At 42.1% G+C, this 21,327-nt stretch overlaps 2 protein-coding genes across 5 annotated transcripts in view; one reads left to right on the top strand and one right to left on the bottom strand.

The window, feature by feature from the left end:
* LRRC20 (leucine rich repeat containing 20) overlaps nucleotides 1-21,327 on the top strand; it is a 787,843-nt gene that overhangs the window by 465,993 nt on the left and 300,523 nt on the right. The window lies entirely within an intron of this gene.
* Nucleotides 1-21,327, bottom strand: part of LOC130282344 (ropporin-1-like) — a 90,834-nt gene that overhangs the window by 19,610 nt on the left and 49,897 nt on the right. For 2 of the 3 annotated variants that reach the window (XM_056530491.1, XM_056530489.1), the window contains exon 4: nucleotides 12,371-12,532. The exons of the other annotated variant lie outside the window; for it this stretch is intronic. In XM_056530491.1, coding sequence (XP_056386466.1) covers nucleotides 12,371-12,532 — 162 coding nt within the window. The remainder of the gene's footprint in view (nucleotides 1-12,370; nucleotides 12,533-21,327) is intronic. 3 annotated transcript variants of the gene reach the window in all.

Below are 21,327 nucleotides of genomic sequence, written 5' to 3'. Positions count from 1 at the left end.
GGGCCTCGAGCAGAGCCGGTGTTTTCCCGTCCTGTAGCTACGGGAATCACTATTAACTCCCTGTGGCCTTGCATTAAGTTTTAAAAACGCAGGGCCGCCGGGACATAGCGCACGCCGGGACGTCACTGATGTCCCGTGCGTGCGCCCATGGAAACGAAGCCACCGAGGACCGGAGGATAGAGAAGGAGGAAGACACGCGCTGGCCAGCTTGGTAAGTGACCAGTGGAACGTTATCTTCGGTGCTCCGACCACCAGTCCCGAGACCTACTGCTATAGCCGGAACGGTGGTCAGAGCACTGAAGTGGGCAGTACACAGGCATACAGCCTCCAGTCATACACTGTATATAGCTGGAGGCTGCATGTCTGTGGGGGAACACTGCCTACATCAGTGGTCTTCAACCTGTGGACCACCAGATGTTGCAAAACAACAATTCCCAGCAGGCCCTCAATGCAAGCCTAGGGGAGGGGGCGTGATAGATATCACGCCCCCTCCTGTAGGCTTGCATTGAGGGGCGGGGGCGTGACGTCACACGCCGCCGGCTCTGTGGTCGAGCGTAATCAGACCCGGAGCGAACACGCTCCGGGGACTAATTACAAACGGGGTGCCGCGTGCATGATCGCGGGCGTCCCCAGCTGCGGGACTCCCGCGATCAGGCATTTTATCCCCTATCCTTTGGATAGGGGATAAGATGTGTAAGCACCAGAGTCCCCCTTTAAAGGAGACTGACAGGCTATTCACTAATCCCAATACAGCACTAATCCCAATACACTGTGGCCATGTGAGTGCTATGTTGTTGTGCCACAATAGCAGAATGCTCACATAACCAAAGGCTTTCACATCATTAGGATGCGAGAGTCAAGAAAATTGAATATTCATAGGAAGGGCGGGCATTGTGCGGTATAGAGAGGAAGCAGGGAAGCAAGATTGCTTGCCGCCTCTATTGCGCACAGATGAACTCTAAGAATGCAGCAATAGGGGGCCATAACTTTTCAACCACTGAACCAGTTTCTGTAAGTTACAGCTTGTTTAATGTATAACTCCTTTTCTCCTGCACTATAACCCTGTGTATAAAACTATAACCTTGGGTTTAGTGTGGGTCAATCTACTGTCAGTCTCCCTTTAACTATAGCATGCAAAAGCTCTTTATTTCTGATTAATATGGCTCAATTTTTCATGTCTAAATGAGGCAATGAAAGGCAGTGGCATTTCTCAATAAAATTATACTTTAAATTAACTTGCATACTGTTATTGTTGATAATCATTTTTTATAAATAATGTTTTTTTGTTTTTTTTTCGGACAGCTGTTCAAAAGATATCTGTGACAGGCAGGTAACTAGTTCAAAATATATGTATCCAAACCTCAAGAATTTCACCAGTCTAATATCATATATAATAAAATATGTAATAAATGTAAATATACACAAATACAAGAAATAACCTTACACAGGGCCCTTGTGTAGGGAAGATGGATACAATTCACTATTAAAATAGAAAAATGTTTATAAAATAGAATAATATGAAATAGACACACACACTACTGCAAGAATCAGCACTGCTGTGAGTATCAGTGTGTTTAGGTAGAAAGTGATAGTTCTCCTCTCATTCACTAATATAGTATATACCCCAGCTTTCGATGGTCCGGCATGAAGTCTTGAAAGTCCAGTTCCAATTAAATCATCCATATTAGTTATCACAGTGGGTTTCAGATATGTCATAGCAGATAGTTCTCACCTATACTTGTCCTCAGTTAGGTAGCAAATTAGCTAGCTGCAGTAGCAGAATTTCTGACTGCTGTTTACTAAATTCTAAATTCATTAAAAATATGGGGGAGACTCGTAGATAATGCGCTGGCAGGCGCTGCTGTGGATAGTCCCGTTGCACAGGATACAAGGAGAGATGCAATAGTTGTGATGGCACCGCTCCGAACTGGCAGGTCCGGACCCTTGTGTAGTGTCTGAAACACTCGGGCGGCGTCTGAAGTCAAAGTCACGGGCTCCCCAGGTAGATGCAATACAGGAATTAGACATCTGTTAGTTAGGCAAATAATGGAGCAGGATTTGCAGTGTATGTCTTTAACACAATGAGCTAGACGCATTTCAGGGTGCTTCCAGATAAAAAATCTGACCCTTTCTTCAGTAGGTATGCTAAGGAATAAAATTTTAGTTTGGTTTATTTGGTCTCTATTGAACTGATGTGGTCTCATTAATTTACATAAGATGTGGAATGAATTTCTCCAATAACAAGCTATTACATAGGATTGTTTGAGCCTCGTTCACGTTTGGATGTGATAAGAGCAACAAACAGCATTTAACAACATACAAAGTCTTCACATTGTTATAAAAAAAAACACATAATACCTTAAAAAAAAAAAGATAGAGTTATAGATCCATATTAATCCCAACCATAAACATAAAAATGGTAGATATGCATATATTAGTATAAAAATTTTATTAAAGTAAAGAAGAAAAAGAGATAAAATAATGAAAACTCATAATGCATGTCTATACAGTGCAGATCAAAAGTTTGGGCAGTCCAGGTAAAAAAATTGTATTAATGTGCATAAAGAAGCCAAGGAATGATGGAAAAATCTCCAAAAGGCATCAAATTACAGATTAGTCTTTCTTATAATACGTCTACAAAAGTTAGATTTTATTTCCATCATTTACACTTTCAAAATAACAGAAAACAAATAAATGGCGTCTGCAAAAGTTTGGGCACCCTGCAGAATTTATAACATGCACTGCCCCCTTTGCAAAGCTGAGACCTGCCGGTGTCATGGATTGTTCTCAATGATGTCAATCTCAAAGGTGATGTCAATCTCAAAGGTTTTAAATGCCCAGACTCATCTGACCTTGCCCCAACAATCAGCACCATGGGTTCATTTAAGCAGTTGTCTAGAAATCTGAAACTGAAAATAGTTGATGCTCACAAAGCTGGAGAAGGCTATAAGAAGATAGCAAAACATTTTCATATGTCAATATCCTCTGTTCAGAATGTAATGAAGAAATGGCACTCATCAGGAACAGTGGAAGTTAAAGCAAGATCTGGAAGACCAAAAAAATATCAGACAGAACAGCTCGCAGGATTATGAGAAAAACAATTCAAAACCCATGTTTGACTGCACAATCCCTCCAGAAACATCTGGGGACACTGGAATTGTGGTACACTATTCCACTATAAAGATATACTTGTACAAATATGGTCTTCATGGAAGAGTCATCTGAAGAAAACCTCTTCTACTTCCTCACCACAAAAACCAGTGTTTGAACTGTGCAAATGAACATATAGACAGGCTTGATGCATTTTGGAAACAAGTTCTGTGGACTGATGAGGTTAAAATTGAACCTTTTGGCCAGAATGAGCAACGGTACGTTTGGAGAAGATGAGGAACAGAATTTAATGAAAAGAACCTCTGTCCAACTGTTAAGCATGGGGGTGGATCAATCATGCTTTGGGGTTGTATTGCAGCCAGTGGCACATGGAACATCTTACGAGTAGAAGGAAAAATTGATTCAATAAAATTTCAGCAAATTTTGGAGGCTAACTTGATGCCATCTGTGATAAAGCTGAAGTTAAAGAGAGGATGGCTTCTACAAATGGATAATGATCCTAAACACACCTCGAAATCCACGGGGGATTACATCAAGAGGCATAAACTGAAGGTTTTGCCATGGCCTTCACAATCTCCTGACCTCAACATAATTGAAAATCTATGGATAGACCTTAAAAGAGCAGTGCGTGACAGACCGCCCAGAAATCTCAAAGAACTGGAAGACTTTTGTAAGGAAGAATGGACAAAGATACCTCAAACAAGAATTGAAAGACTCTTGGCTGGCTACAAAAAGTGTTTCCAAGCTGTGATACTTGCCAAAGGGGGCAGTACAATATATTAACTCTGTGGGGTGCCCAAACTTTTGCAGACGCCATTTTTTTGTTTTCTGTTATTTTGAAAATGTAAATGATTGAAACAAAATCTAACTTTTGTTGACATATTATAAGAATGTCTAATCTGTAATTTGATGCCTTTTGGAGATTTTTCCATCTTTCCTTGGCTTCTTTATGCACATTAATACAAATTTTTACCTGGGGTGCCCACACTTTTGATCCCCACTGTAAGTAAAACAAAAAACAAAAAAAAAAAGGAAATTAAATAATGAAAATAAATATAAAAATGAAATAGTATCAGTAAACCCTTATTTTGCACTGTAGAACACTGGGGGGGGCGTTACCAGGTCAGAGCCGGCCAGCAAGCTGAAGTTATAAGGATCGCTAACTGATTCTAAGCCGATCAGCGATCCTTTTTACTTCGGCTCGCTGGCTGGCTCTGACCCGGTAACCCCCTAGTGTTCTACAGTGCAAAATAAGGGTTTACTGATACTATTTTATATTTATTTTCATTTTTATTTTCATTACTATAATTATTTAATTTCCATTTTTATTCTTTTTTAATAGTTTTTCTTTTTATTTTACTTATATACATGCATTATGAGTTTTCATTAATCTTTCTTATCTTTATTTTTATTTTATTTTATTTTTATAATAATATATGCATATACCATTTTTATGTTTATGGTTGGGATTAATATGAATCTATAACTATCTTTTTGTTTAATAGGTATTGTGTTTTTTTTTTAACAATGCAGTCCGATTAATTATGTGAAGACTTTGTATGTTGTTAATGCTGTTTGTAGCTCTTATAACATCCAAATGTGAATGATGCTCAAACATTTCTATATAATAGCTTGCTATTGGAGAAATCCATTCCACATCTTATGTAAGTTAACATGAAAATCCTGCTCCATTATTTACCTTGAACCTACAGCTTCTAACTAACAGACATCTAATTCCTGTATTGCATCTACCTGGGGAGCCCCTGACTTTGACATCAGACGCCGCCCGAGTGTTTCAGACACTACATGAGGGTCCGGACCTGCCAGTACGGAGAGGTGCCATCACAACAACTGCGGCTCTCCTTGTGTCCTGTGCAAAGGGACCATCCGCAGCAGCGCCTGCCAGAAAATTAGCTACGGGTCTCCCCCATATTCTGAATGACCGCAGTATGTATACAGCAAGTTACTGCAGTACTGCAGTTAGCTAATTTGCTACCTAACTGAGGACAAGTATAGGTGAGAACTATCTGCTATAACATATCTGAAACCCACTGTGATAACTAATGTGGATGATTTAATCAGAGCTGGACTTTCACCACTTCATGCCGGACCATCAAATGCTGGAGTATATACTATATTAGTGAATGAGAGGAGAGCTATCTGATACTACTGATACTCATAGCAGTGCTAATTCTTGCAGTAGTGTGTGTCTATTTCATATTAATCTATTTTATAAACATTTTTCTATTTTAATATTGAATTGCATCCATCTTCCCTACACAAGGGCCCTGTGTAAGGTTATTTCTTGTATGCGTGTATATTTACATTTATTATATATTTTAAATAAAAAATCATATGTATTTGAAGCACAGTCTCATAGTTAAGTTATTTTTAGACTGGTGAAATCCTTGAGGTTTGGATACATATATTTTGTACATACATTTGTGTTTAGTTCACCTAGGGTATAAGTGATTATCCATTAAACCTTGCTACACATTTTTTCTAGGTAATTAGTTCATATATGTTTGGCACTTTGAAATATTTTAAATTGTGCCACATATATTGGGGGGTATTGCTTATGAAGAAGGATTCCGATTTCATAACAGCATGTCATTCCAATTCAGCTACTTGTAAAGTCAGCTGGATACTTTTTGTGCATCAACCCCTTAACGACGCAGGACGTAAATATACGTCCTGGTGCGGATGTACTAAGTTACATAGTAACATAGTTCATAAGGTTGAAAAAAGACCAGAGTCCATCAAGTTCAACCTATATCCCTTATGAGTCCCTATTGAGTTGATCGAGAGGAAGGCAAAAAAAAAACTCATAATAGAGGTAAAAATTCCTTACCAACTTATTTTAGTCAGAATAAATCCCTGGATCAACGTTCTGTCCCTATAAATCTAGCATACATAACCAGCAATGTTATTACTCTCCAAGAATGCATCCAGACCCCTTTCAAATTCTTTTACAGACTTCCCCATGACCACCTCCTCTGGCAGAGAGTTCCATAGTCTCACTGCTCTTACAGTAAAGAACCCCCGTCTGTGCTGGTGTAGAAACCTTCTTTCTTCAAGACGTAGAGGATGCCCCTTTGTTACAGATACAGTCTTGGGTACAAATAGATCATGGGAGAGATCTCTGTACGGTCCCCTGATATATTTATGCATAGTTATTAGGTAGCCCCTAAGCTGCATTTTTTTCTAAACTCAATGGCCCTAATTCTCATAATCTTTCTGGGTACTGTAGTCCTCCCATTCCCCGTATTACCTTGGTTGCCCAACTTTGAACCCTCTCCAGCTCCACTATATCTTTCTTATACACTGGTGCCCAGTACTGTACACAGTATTCTATATGTGGTCTGATTTGTACAGCAGTAGAATTATTTCCTTGTTGTGGGCATCTATGCCCCTTTTGATGCACCCAATGATTTTATTTGCCTTGGCAACAGCTGCCCGATACTAGTCACTACAGCTAAATTTACTGTTAACTAAGACTCCCAAGTCCTTTTCCATGTCAGTCGTCCAAAGTGTGCTCCCATTTAATACATAATCCCTGCCCGGATTATTCTTCCCCATGTGCATACCCTTACATTTATCAGTGTTGAACCTCATCTGCCACTTCCTAGCCCAAAGCTCCAACCTATCCAGATCCATTTGTAATAGTGCACTGTCCTCTATGGTGTTTACCACTTTACAGAGTTTAGTATCATCTGCAAAGATTTCTACTTTACTATTCAACCCCTCTACAAGGTCACTAATAAATATATTAAATAGAACAGGACCCAAGATGGACCCCTGTGGTACCCCACTAGTAACAGTCACCCAATCAGAATAAGTACTATTAATAACCACCCTCTGTTTCCTATCACTGAGCCAGTTACTTACCCACTTACACACATTTTCCCCCACCCCCATCATTCTAATTTTATGCACTAATCTTTTATGTGGCACCATATCAAATGCTTTGGAAAAATCCCGATATACGACATCCAGCGATTTCCCCCTCGTCCAGTCTGGAGCTCACCTCCTCATAAAAGCTGATCAGGTTTGTTTGACAGGACCGCACATGTTCGCACCAGGAAATACATTTACCGATGCTTGGGTCTCATGTGCGGTAGGTCCCGGCTGCTATGAGCAGCCAGGGACCCGCCGCTAAGGGCATACATCAGTGATCGCACTGATGTGAGCCATTAACCCCTCAGATGCCGTGATCAATACAGATCACGGCATCTGCGGCAGTGTGGTCACTAAAATGAATGATCACAGCGCTACCGCGGGGAACCAATCATCCACCATGGCGGCCGGAGGTCCCCTCACCTGCCTCCGGCCGTCTCCAGAGGTCTTCTGCTCTGGTCTGAGATTGAACAGACCAGAGCAGAAGATGGCAGATAACATTGATCAGTGCTATGCCCTATGCATAACACTGAACAGTATTACACTTTAATAGTCCCTATGGGGACTATTATAGTGTAAAAATAAAAGTAAAAAAAAGTAAATTGTCCCTTTTTCCCATTTTACCACCAAAAAGTGTAAAATGAAAAAAAAATTCATAAACATATTTGGTATCACCGCATGCGTAAATATCCAAACTATTAAAATATAATGTTAATGATTCCGTACGGTGAACAGCATGAACGTAAAAAAGAAAAAAGTCCAAAATTGCTGCTTTTTTGGAACATTTTATTCACAAAAAAAATTGATACATTTACTAAAAGTTTTATATATGCAAATGTGGTATCAATAAAAAGCAAAGATCATGCTTCAAAATATCATCCCTCATACCGCTGCTTATATAGAAACATTTTAAATTTATATGTCCGAAAAATCGAGGGATTTTAAATAATAATACTAATTTGGTTAAAAAGTTTGCAATTTTTTTAAAGCGGAACAATAATAGAAAAGTATGTAAACATGGGTATCATTTTTATCGTATTGACCCACAGAATAATGAAAACATGTAATTTTCCTGTAAATTGTACAGCGTGAAAACGAAACATTCCAAAATTTGCAAAATTGCGTTTTTCTATTTCCCCACACAAATAGTATTTTTTTTGGTTGCGCCATACATTTTATGATAAAATGAGTGATGTAATTACAAAGGACAACTAGTTGCGCAAAAAATAAGACCTCATACTCGTCTGTGAATGAAAATATAAAAAAGAGTTATGATTTTTAGAAGGCAAGGAGGAAAAAACTAAAATGTAAAAAGAAAATTTGCTGAGTCGTTAAAGGGGTACTCCGGTCGAAAACTTCTTTTTTTAAATCAGCTGGTGCCAGAAAGTTAAACAGATTTGTAAATTACTGCTATTAAAAAATCTTAATCCTTCCAGCACTAATTAGCGGCTGTATACTACAGAGAAAATTCTTTTCTTTTTGGGTTTATCTTCTGTTATGACCACAGTGCTCTGCTGACCTCCATTTTAGGAACTGTCCAGAGCAGAAGAAAATCCCATAAAAAACATATGCTGCTCTGGACAGTTACTAAAATGGACAGCAGAGGTCAGCAGAGAGCACTGTGGTTGAGACAGAAGAGAAATCCAAAAAGAAAAGCATTTCCTCTGTAGTATACAGCCCCTAAAAAGTAGTGGAAGGATTAAATAATTTACAAATCTGTTTAACTTTCTGACACCAGTTGATTTAAAAAAAAAAAGTTTTCCACTGGAGTACCCCTTTAAGGCCAAAATGGGCTGAGTCCTTAAAGGGGTACACCCCTGGAAAACATTTTTTTTAATCAACTGGTGCCAGAAAGTGAAACAGATTTGTAAATTACTTCTATTTAAAAAATCTTAATCCTTCCTGTACTTATCAGCTACTGTATGCTCCACAGGAAGTTCTTTTGCTTTTTGAATATATTTTCTGTCTGACCACAGTGCTCTCTGCTGACACCTCTGTCCATTTTAGGAACTGCCCAGGGTAGGAGCTAATACCCATAGAATACCTATCCTGCTCTAGACATTTCCTAAAATTGACAGAGGTGTCAGCAGAGAGCACTGTGGTCAGACAGAAAGAAAATACAAAACAAAAAGAACTTCCTGTGGAACTTCCAGCAGCTGCTGTTTACTGGAAGGGTTAAGATTATATAATAGAAGTAATTTACAAATCTGTTTAACTTTCTGACACCAGTTGATTTAAAAAAAATAATAATAATGTTTTCCAAGGGAGTACCCCTTTAAGGGGATAAGAGCCATTGTCACGATGCCGGCTGGCAGGTAGTGGATCCTCTGTGCCAGAGAGGGATTGGCGTGGACCGTGCTAGTGGATCGGTTCTAAGTCACTACTGGTTTTCACCAGAGCCCGCCGCAAAGCGGGATGGTCTTGCTGCGGCGGTAGTGACCAGGTCGTATCCACTAGCAACGGCTCAACCTCTCTGGCTGCTGAAGATAGGCGCGGTACAAGGGAGTAGACAGAAGCAAGGTCGGACGTAGCAGAAGGTCGGGGCAGGCAGCAAGGATCGTAGTCAGGGGCAACGGCAGGAGGTCTGGAACACAGGCTAGGAACACACAAGGAAACGCTTTCACTGGCACGATGGCAACAAGATCCGGCAAGGAAGTGCAGGGGGAGTGAGGTGATATAGGGAAGTGCACAGGTGATAACACTAATTGGAACAACTGCGCCAATCAGCGGCGCAGTGGCCCTTTAAATCGCAAAGACCCGGCGCGCGCGCGCCCTAGGGAGCGGGGCCGCGCGCGCCGGGACAGGACTGACGGAGAGCGAGTCAGGTACGGGAGCCGGGGTGCGCATCGCGAGCGGGCGCTACCCGCATCGCGAATCGCATCCCGGCTGGAGGCGGTATCGCAGCGCCCCGGGTCAGTGGATCTGACCGGAGCGCTGCAGTGAGGAGAGTGTAGCGAGCGCTCCGGGGAGGAACGGGGACCCGGAGCGCTCGGCGTAACAGCCATCAGTACACCTGTGATGACTCTCCAGCATCAAAAAGGTTTTATTGCTGTTATCTTTGAAGACAAGTCTACACAGCAAAGATAGATAGCTCAAATGATTGATACCTCTTGAAACACTTTCAACAACAATTTTACGGGTTATCCAACTATATAGAAGGATACTAGAACTAGAAGGGTATTGAGCCAGTCCATTTTGATGAGGTAATCCATAGTAAAATAGTTCATAAGGTGAAAAAAGACCAGAGTCCATTAAGTTAAACCTTTAACCCTAATGAGTCCCTACTGAGTTGATCCAGAGGAAGGCAAAAAAAAAAAAAAACTCATACTAGAGGTAAGAATTATTTCCTGACTCCAAATATGGCAGTCAGAATAAATCTCTGGATCAACGTTCTGTTCCTATAGATCTAGTATACATAACATCCATCTTGGAGTGGATTAAAGGCTAGAGACATCTTTGCACTATATTTCTTTTCACTATTTCATGCAAAATGTAGGAAATTTCTAAATAGTCTTCATTAGAAATTTCCTGTTATTTAGTTTGTTATGAGAAAGATAAGACAAATCTGTCAAATGGACTTTCTGATCTATCAGTATTAGAGAGATCAGGGAAGGGGTTACACACCAGACTGTAGATGGAGAAGAAAGAAACATTGGAGGACATCTCACACAGGCTTGAGAGAGAGGAAAGCAGCAATGCCGTCTTTAAGAGAGAATTACATGTGTTATGTGTTAACTTATAGAGAGTATCTAGCGCTTACATGTCAGGCTGTAAAATATAAACTAAGCAAAATTATTAACAAAGACCTATGGAGAAATTCGATTGTAGCATATAAAGGTATAAAGCAAGAAACAAATGCTTTGCAAAGGTGTTTATTTAGTGCCTTGAAATACTTTTTGGTGTAGATTGTTTTTAAAGTGAATAGCTCTCAACCATAAAAAATCCTACCCATTTATTTAATGAGCACTGCTGATTTTCAGTAGGCATCACAGCAATAACCAATATGTATTTTTTACAGCTTTTTAAAATGACTCAGAACTCCCTTTAAACAGAAGATTTTAAAGTTGATTTAGTATTATTGCAAACACAGGGGTTTAATTAAAAAGATGTTGATTTGACCGTAATAGTCTTCTGTAAATGCCAGCAATAAGCGAGCATTTCTGGAAGATCCAAGGTTTTCATTGTACTGCAATCATCATGTCTCATGTTCACAAGAATGACTGATCAGTCTGTTATTTTTAATTCAGACACAGCATGTTCTCTGTGACAACAGAGGTTAGACATAACTGATCATTACAGGTTGTTATTTTGTTGTTGTTGTTCTTAGGTCATTTTAACCCCGTTGAGGACACAGCGATTTTTTCATTTTTTGACCATGCAATTTCATTAACATTATATTTTATATAGGTTCAGACATTTCCGCATGCAGTGATACCAAATTTGGTTATGGTTACTTTTTGCTGACATTGTTTGAAAAATTAGAAAATGGGGGTGATTTAAACTTTTATTAAGGGAGGGGCTTCTTCACATTTACTTTCACTTTTTAAAATATTTTTTCACATTTTTTTAATCCCCTATTACATGCAATCTTTTGATTGCAAACACTGTTCTATGCTATGCCATAGTATAGCATTGATCAGTGTTTTATGCAATGTGTTTTTTAGCCTACCAAGGCAGCCTGGATAGTCAGAGTTTGCATGGCAGGGAGGTAGGTTGGGAACCCTTTGGCTATCATCCCAGCCAATTGGGACCTCGCGATCACTCGGGGATGTCCTTAAGGGACCTTTTACCTCAAAGGAATTAATTTCAATTTTCCATATAATTTGACCAGTTAGTTTTTTCTCCCCTCTAAGCGTATGTTCACCCTACGGAATCTTAATGCAGAATTCTGATCAGGAATCTGGTGGTCATCGCCAAAATCCTTCAGACCTACGCATTCACCATTAATGGCAATGCAGTCCACTCATAGATCAACCAAAAGAATGAGTATGATCATTCTTTTGACAGATCAATTTCAGTGGTGGAACTTCGCAGTGTGGGTCAGCGGAAGACCCATTTACACCAATGTTATGGTTCATACAACGTAATTCCAGAGTACAATACCATGCATGGAAATTCCCTAGTGAGAACATATCCTAATGCTTACTAGCTTGCATTGGAAGGCCTGTAAGCTAATACACTTCTTCAGTTTATGAAGTCCTATGGAAAGAGAGCATATAGGGAGCAAAAATAAGTAAAAAAAGCATTATTCTATGCTTGCCCTCTTGACCAAGAAATTTTCTGCCAATAAAATCCTTTAAATCACTTTTTAAGCATGTTATAAAACTTTCACACTGAGGGTTACTGCCAATGGTTTGCTTACCACTCCAAGAGCGCTACATGCCAGGGCTAAAAATTTTAACCATTCAATTGGTTCGAACAAGCTTCCTACAAGCATTATGCTGCTGTACAGGTCCGGTGATAAATTTAGATGATTCCATAGTACTTTTAGTTCACTGGATGTTATGATCAATCTTCCACCTAACTACAAAAATATGTTAAAGTCTGTTAGTATGTTGATAAGCATTAACAGTGCATATTTATTTGGTTTGTATCAGTGTGTGTATTATGCAATATTTCCATTTTCTTATATGTCTTTTTCTAGAACATATACCATGAGGAAAGAATAGTAGCAAAGGCAAAGATGTTGTAGAAACCTTTGTGGCTGAAAAATGGGTCCTATTTAAATTAATGAGACAAAATTTCAGCAGCAACGAGAAAGTAAAACAAATTAAATGAGTTTTCTGGATTTATATAAATCTTAATCATTCTAAAACACAGTGAAACCTCTATGAGATAACCACTTACATTTGTGCAAAGTGTCTATTTCAGTATCAGGGTCTACTTCAGTAAGCATGTACAGCACACAAATAACAATTTATGCTTTTTATTATGGGAATAATAACCGGTCCCCATCTGGTTCATTGTCCCCAGCAAGAATACTATTTCTCCTCCCCAGCCTAGATCACTATCTCAATTCTAGTTCAAAACATTGCTTTTCATCTCTATTATAGTCCCTAGCATAGGTTTCCAATCTAATTCTTGGTCACCAGCATAGCTTCCTATCTCTTTCCTGGGCCACAACATGTCTGCTGTTCTAATTTTTTGTAACAAACATAGAAGTTTTTATTAGGAGTAAAAAAGATTGCACAATATGCAAACAGTACGGGATGCAACCCGAGTTGTGACAAAATCAGTAAATAAACATAATTAAACAGTGGGATGAATAAGAAACAATACAAGAAATACAAATATTGTCATAAGAAATAATGCAAAGCTGTCAGTGCATAGCAGGTTAATATAAGGATAAGGTAAAGCGAACATCGGGGCAATAGGAGGAAGACATCCAGGGGACCAAAGATGTTCAAAACATTCCACCACATCATCCCTCATGGCATTGAGTTTCTCAGAGAGCATAATAGAATTAGCACGGTCAACAACTCTATCTGGGGAGAGAACAGAGGATTTCCAATTCCCCGCCACATGAATCTTAGCTGCCATAAGAACAAATTGAGCTAAGCGGAAGAGCCTATAAGGCATACAGAGGAGACAAAACATGTGTTGGGGGGGCATGGGAATCCAGTAACCTCTGGCAGTATAGACACCACAGAGGACAAGAACGTCCTAACCAGTGGACATGACCACCAGATATGATGCATAGAGCCAAGGTGGCCGCAATCTCGGAAACATAATGGCGAGGAGGATGGAAAAATCCTATGCAATCGTGTAGGGACATAATAGGCCCTGTGGAGGATTTTGAGAGATGTCTTTGTAAGGGAGACTTGCCAGCTACCCCAACTAAGGGATTGACAACAGGAATGGGGAAGAGGTAGGAAGAGAAGTAGATAGAGAGTGGAGAAACAAGAATACCTGATTTACTGGAAAGCATTCTGAGGCTGGGCAATTAAAACAAGTCCGAAATTCTTCCAGCGTCAGAAGGCGAACCCTAACAAGGAAGTCATGGTATCTATGTAAATTCAATGAGTTCCACCAGAGTAAGTCAGAGGGGTGAAGACCAGGAGAGAAATAAGGATTACCTAAGAGAGGAGACAGTGGAAAGGAGGGAGATTGAAGGTGAAACCGGACCAACCGCAACAGGGAGAGGGAATATAAGGTAAGTAGAGCAGAGGAGGGGACATAGTGGGAGATAGGCTGGAGAGAGTGCATAAGGGCAGGAAAGGAGTGGGGCAAGAGTAGAGAGTATTCCAATCAAACCCATAGGGGTGCCCCCTCTGGAGCCATGAACCAAGCAACCTGACTCAAATGAGCAGCAGGGGTGTTTATGACGCCAAATAAAAGCAGAAACGTCCGATTGGAGCATCTTGAGATCTGCTGACGAGACCGGGACCAGCAGGGTTTTGAAGAAGTACAAAAGCTGTGGTAGGACCACCATATTTACCATATGTACCCTACCGATCCAGGACAGGTAAGGCACATCCCAGGAGCAAAGGTCCGCTCTAAAGAGTGTGCCAAGGAACACCACAGAAAAGAGTATCGGATTTCGAGGCGTTCATTCGCAACCCAGAAAAGAGAGAAAAGTCAGAGAGGGTACGAAAAAGATTGGAAAGAGAAGTTAGAGGGGGAGTAAGGGTTAAGAGAAGTGAATGTGAATAAGCTTAATTTATAGCATGAGGAGCCGATTATAACCCCAAAGATATAAGGGGACAGTCTAATAAGGGCCTCCAGGGGTTCCATCACCCCTGGCTTGTTCCACGAGAAATGGGGATAGGAAGGGGGTTGGTAGGAGGTAGTTTAAGAAAAGCAGAGGGTCGATAATATAGAAAACTAATAAGGTGAACAAAAGGCCCCCCAAATTCCATCCTGTCAAGATGGCAGATATGCCCAGGAGACACTATTGAATGCTTTTCTATGTCTAAAGCTAGCATCGTAAGGGGGTTAGAGGAGGAAGAAGCCCAGTGCATGACATCCAGGACCTGCCTGACATTATCCAAGGCCTGTCTGCAGGGGATTAAGCCGTCTTGGCCAGCTTGTACCAGGTTGGGAAGAAGAGTATTAAGTCGACAGGCTAGAATAGAGGTAATAATTATGGTGTTTAGAATTATGAGGGATGTGAGGGCAGTAATTATATACAAGAGATGGGTCCTTATGGGGTTTAGGGAGGACAGTGATGAGAGCATCCAGATATTCAGAAGGAAGGGAATGAGCATGGAAAAGGCGATTAAAAAAGGAGACCGAGTGAGGAGTTAGGACAGAAGAAAATTTCTTATAATATTGGGCTGATAGCCCATCAGGGCCAGGCGCTTTGCCTAGTTTTAACTTCTTAAGGACGTAGGGCGTACCTGTACGCCCGGTCCCGGTGTTTAAAACGGGGTCACGCCGTGGCCCCCCATCACACCGGGTCTGTCCCGGCTGCTAATCATAGCCGGGATCCTGGGCTAACAGCGCGTGGCATCGATCGATGCCGCGCGCTGTTAACCCTTCAGATGCGGCGATCAAAGTTGACCGCCGCGTCTGAAAGTGAAACTAAACGCTTTCACTTTCAGACGCGGGCTGATCGGGACATCGCAATAAAATCAGCTGGTACGTAAGCAGCGGTCTCCTTACCTGTCTCCGCGGCGTCCGATCGTTGATTGATTGCTCCAACCCTGAGCAATCTAGCCCCTATCTCACTGATCCGTACAAAGCTATGGCTTTGCAGGGATCAGCATGGGAGATCAGTGTGTGTAGTGTTATAGGTCCCTATGGGAGCTATAGCACTGCAAAAACAAAAGTGAAAAAGAAAAGTTAACAAAGGTCATTTAACCCCTTCCCTAATAAGAGTTTAAATCACCCCCCTTTTCCCATAAAAAAAAAAAACTGTGTAAATAAAAATAAATATTTGAGGTATCGCCGCATGCAGAAATGTCCGAACTATAAAAATATATCGTTAATTAAATCACACGACCAATGGCGTGCACGCAAAAAATTCCAAAGTCCAAAATAGTGTATTTTTGGTCACTTTTTATATCATGAAAAAATGAATAAAAAGCGATCAAAAAGTCCGATCAATACAAAAATGGTACTGATAAAAACTTCAGAACATGGCGCAAAAAAGGAGTCCTCATACCAGCCCATACGCAGAAAAATAAAAAAGTTATAGGGGTTAGAAGATGAGAATTTTTAACAGATACATTTTCCTGCATGTAGTTATGATTTTTTTTACAAAGTACGACAATATCCAACCTATATAATTAGGGTATCTGTTTAACCGTATGGACCTACAAAATAAAGATAAGGTGTTATTTTTTTTTAAACTTTATTTATAATTTCAAAATAGGTACAAACAAGCTTCGAGAATAGAAGCCAAATACAGAGATGGTAACAAAAAAAACAAAAACAAACAAACAAACAAAAACAGTAGAACATAACAGTCCCATAGCAACAGCACGCTAAAGTATAACATCTAGTGCTAGACAAGAAAGCAATAATCATAATAATAGTGGTCGGCCACGAATAGTGTAAAATCTTAAAGTGGTAGAGAGACTATCAGGTCAGTGAGACTGGGAGGACGTCCCTTCAATTGAGGCGCCAACAGCTTGCAGCCAATGTTCCAGAAAGGCAATTCGACCCCTAGCACCACATCGCTTGGCTATCATAGTTTCAAGGGTGAGGTTATGGTGAACCACAGCCACAATGGCAGGAAGACCCAGCACGTCAGTGGATTTCCAGTTACGGGCAATAGAGGTTCGCGTAACTGTAAGAATATGGTACATTATAAGAGATGACTTTTTTGGAACCTGCTCTAAGGTCAAGAATAAAAGGGCCACCTCTGGACCCCAAGGGAAAGGGCAGTCCAGAAGGGTGTCCAAGAAGGTCTTAATTCTAATCCACAAGGGACGTATTTTCTCGCAGGTCCACCATATGTGCAGAAGCGAACCAGGCTCCGAGGAGCACCTCCAGCACACTGGAGAAACTGCAGGGTACAATTTGGAAAGGCGCATCGGTGTGTAATACCACCGATACAGTAGCTTCCTAGAAGCCTCAAGGTGAGTAGCACATCTAGAGTGTCTTTTGTGCAGATCAAAAATAAAGCTCCATTGTTCCGCAGAGAAAGAGCGTGCCAGGTCCTCCTCCCACCTAGTCTGAAAACCAAATCGGTCAGGGGTGTCAATAGAAAGTAATGCAGAATAGGTGACGGATATACCTCTTGTAGCAGATTGTGAGTTAAAAAATAGCGTTTCATAAGAGGTGTGAGGTAAAGAATCAGGCCATGTAAGGGAGTGCAAAAAATGTCTTATGCGTAGATACTTGTAAAAGTCCTTATGTGACAGTGAATAGGTAGACACTATGTCAGAGTAAGTCCTAATACCATCCGGTGTCCATATGTCACCCACTGTTCGGACACCCGCCGAGATCCAGGGTTCAAGGTCAATGTCCAGCAAGTGGTCCCCAATCGCTCTCAGAGGTATGTCTACCAATCTGTGGGGGCACAGCGTCCGGACCCTAGTTGATTTGCTCCACAACCTCACGGCAGCTGCAATAGTAGAGTAGGGGGAAGAGAAAACAGAGGAGGGAGAAAAACGAAGAGACCACATAAAACTGTTAAGGGACGAGGTACCTATCAGGGCCGCCTCCAAGTCAACCCAGTGAGGAGGGTCACCTCCTAGGCCACCATTTCTTCAACTGATCTAGCAGCACCGCATTATAGTAGCATTTCAGGTTGGGGACTCCCATCCCTCCATCTTTCACCGGCTGATACAACAGATGAGCGCTCACTCTGGGCCTCCGGCCCGCCCAAATAAATTGCAAGAGTAGTTTTTGAAGTGAGGCTATAATTTTAGCAGGGATAATGATCGGGATGTTCCTAAAAAAATATAAAATCTTAGGAAGGAGCATCAATTTGGAAGCCTCCACTCGTCCCACCCACGACACTGGGAGCAACGAGTAGTGCTCGATCTCTTTAGTTAGATGAGAGTGTAGCATGGAGAAATTAGTGGGAATCGTATCCGAGGGCACTGCAGTCAATGCAATACCCAAATAAGGAATATACTCCTGTGCCCACACAAAGGGAAATTTACTCTGGAAAGCAGTCTGCATACCCAAGGGGACATTAATAGGTAGAACGTTAGTCTTAGTCGGGTTGATCTTGTAGTAGCTAGCGGACCCGAACTCATCGATGATGTGCATCACTGGATCCAACGACATTTGTGGGTCCAATAAGCAAATCAGGACATCATCTGCGAAGAGTCCTATACGGTGTTCACCAGAACCCACGGTGACACCCCTGATCTTATCACACTCCCTAATCCGCTGAGCAAAGGGCTCCATTACAAGGGTAAAAATCAGGGGGGACAGGGGACACCCTTGCCTAGTCCCATTACTCAGTGTGAATTTATCAGATAAGCTGCCACCGGAGAAGACCCTAGCCGAGGGCGAGGTGTACAGGGCCATAATGGCAGTGTTAGTCTCCGGGGGGAAGCCAAATTTCCCCAACACCTCTCTGAGAAACCCCCAATGGACGCGATTGAACGCCTTCTCCGCATCCAAAGAAAGGAGCAGAGAAGGCGCCCGGTCCGCTCGAGCTCTAGCAATCAAGTCTATAAACCTCCTGGTGCTGTCCAGCGTCTGGCGACCTTTAATGAAACCTACCTGATCTCTGCTAATCAAAGAAGGCAAAATGGAGTTAAGGCGAGAGGCCAGAACCATGGCATAAAGTTTAATATCACAGTTGAGGAGCGATATCGGCCTGTAATTAGCTGCATTGTCCAGCGGCTTCCCCGGCTTGGGAATGGTGACAACCAAAGCCTCTAACATTTCAGCCGGGGGAGATCCGGACAAAGCAACGCTATTAAAAGTCCTAGTTAGATAGGGAGCCACCAGGGTGCCAAATTTTTTGTAGAACTCATTGGTGATCCCATCAGGGCCAGGGGACTTCAAGAGCCTAAGCGCCTTAATAGCGGACAGCACTTCCTCAATCGAGAAGGGAGGACTCAGGTCAGCAATCTGGTCAGGAGATAGGGAAGGCAAAGACACAGAGGAGAAAAATGAGGAGATAGAGGCCGCTGTGGGCTGTGGAGTCTGGGCATACTGACTAAGATTGTATAGGTTCCCATAGAATGCAGCGAAGCAGTCAGCAATTCCCTTAGGGTCCACCACCCTAACCCCATCACCTCTAGTGATATAGGGAATCCTAGCCCTAGCATCCCTTTTCCTAAGCTGTTTAGCCAAGAGGGAGCTCGCTTTGTTGCCCTGCCAATACCAGTTCATCTTTAAACTTCTGAGAGCCATTTCATGTGTGTGGAGAGACAGGGAGTGTAGTTTCGCCTGTACCTGCAAGATTTCAGTCGCAAGAGCAGGGGAATAGCGCTGTTTGTTTTGCCTATGGAGGTCTGCTAAAAGATGTTGTAATTCAGTAGTCTGTAGCTGTTTGGTCTTCCTATCGTGGGCCGCCTGACTAATGAAATGACCCCGTAGAGTCGCCATGAAGGAACACCAAATGGTAGTGTCAGAGACGTCCCCCGTGTCATTAATTCTAAAGAACGTAGGGATCATGTGTGAGGTGGCCTCAGCATACTCAGTATTGTGAAGGACCCCAGGATTTAATCTCCACACAGGTACCAGGTGTTGTTGGTACGATTCTCTAATGGTAAGGGTGACAGGGGAGTGGTCAGACCATTCGATAGGGAGAATGGAGGCATCAGCTATCAGCGGCAACAGGGAGCGAGACACAAGAGTGTAGTCAATTCTAGTGTATACACGATGTACATGACTGTAAAAGGTAAAGTCTGCCTCAGTGGGGTGAAGCACCCGCCATGCATCGTACAGCTCAGCCTGAGACGTGACAGTGAAGAACCCTGAAGGTTCAGTGTGTAGTCTAGAGGAGGTTGAGTCGGCTGTAGGCCACATAGTCAAATTAAAGTCATCCAGAAGGAGGAAATGTCCCCGCGAGACGGATGCCACCCTCCTAAGGACAGCTCTAAGGAAGGCACATTGCCGTCTATTTGGTGCATAAACCGAAGTTATAGTGTAGTGAACATTATTAATCAAGCACACCAGAATAACATAACGCCCCTCAGGACACGCCTCCACAGCCAGTACCTCCAGAGCCACTGTATCCCTTATAGCAATGAGTACCCCCCTCTTTTTGTGGACAGCAGGGGAGTGAAAAATGTGCGGGTACCGTTTGTAGGCAAATCGATGGGCATCAGGGGCATTTAAATGCGACTCCTGAACACAGAGAACATCAGCGTGCAGCCTCCTAGCTTCCCTCCACGCCAATGACCTCTTAAAAGGAGAATTAAGCCCCTTAGCATTAATGGACACTACCTTAATACCCATAACAATCTGGCATCTCCAGTGTGTGTAGTGCTGCTACGCACATAAGTGAGGGTAGTGTCAGAGATCTAGCGACTGCGACCATATATAACAAGCACCCGGTGGCCACCATGTGTAATTCAGTGATCTCAGTAGCACATGAAGATGGGACAAACACGACAGAGAGACAGACAGGACAAACCAACAACAAAGCAACAACATATAAAACAACTAGGTAGATATGATTCAAGACCATGTGATAGGCCCTAGTGGGGGTACAAATAGAACACTCCCGCAGGTGGGCCACATAAAACAAAGCAACATTGTAGAAATTACCCTGAACGGTAAGAAAAGGAACCATAATGAGAGGAATATCAACCCCAGTATAAACCCTCCCACCATAGTCCCAAGCAGTCCCGGACAGGCCACCAATCTGCTCCTGTACAGAAAGGGAGAGAACAGGGCGAATGAACAGTTAATGAACAAACAATGCAGTATATCACTTGCGGTTCCACCGTTTACGGCTGGGCACAACACTCCATTCTTCTTCAATCCTAGCACAGAGTCTCTCCAAATCCTCAGGAGAGGAGTCAACATGTTTTGCACCATTTTTAGTGATGATCAGCTTTACGGGAAAACCCCATTTATAGGGTATGCCGTGCTCCCTCAAGATTCTCGTGCCCGTGCCGAACTGACTACGTCTCACCAAGGTCGCTGCAGATAAGTCGGCATATAGTTGTAGTTCTGCAAATCGCTCTGGCAGGGAAGGAGGAGAGCGCACCACCGTCATCAGTTGGTCTTTGATGTGGAAGAAGTGGAGGCGAGGGTTAAATCTCTCGGAGCAGTAGCAGGTAAGGATTTCGGCTTCGGGAGACGGTGAACTCTATCCATGAGCAGGTCCAGCGAGGATGCCTGAGGCAGCAGGAGGGTAAAGAAGTCGGTCAGGAAGGGGTTAAGGTCTTCAGTTTTAACTGTCTCAGGGACTCCTCTAACCCTCAGGTTATTGCGCCGTGACCTATCCTCCAT

This window comes from Hyla sarda, chromosome 7 (assembly GCF_029499605.1).
Source record: "Hyla sarda isolate aHylSar1 chromosome 7, aHylSar1.hap1, whole genome shotgun sequence".
Lineage (NCBI taxonomy): Eukaryota > Metazoa > Chordata > Amphibia > Anura > Hylidae > Hyla > Hyla sarda.
Note: the sequence above shows the minus strand (reverse complement) of the source record. Positions and strands in the feature narration are given on the sequence as shown.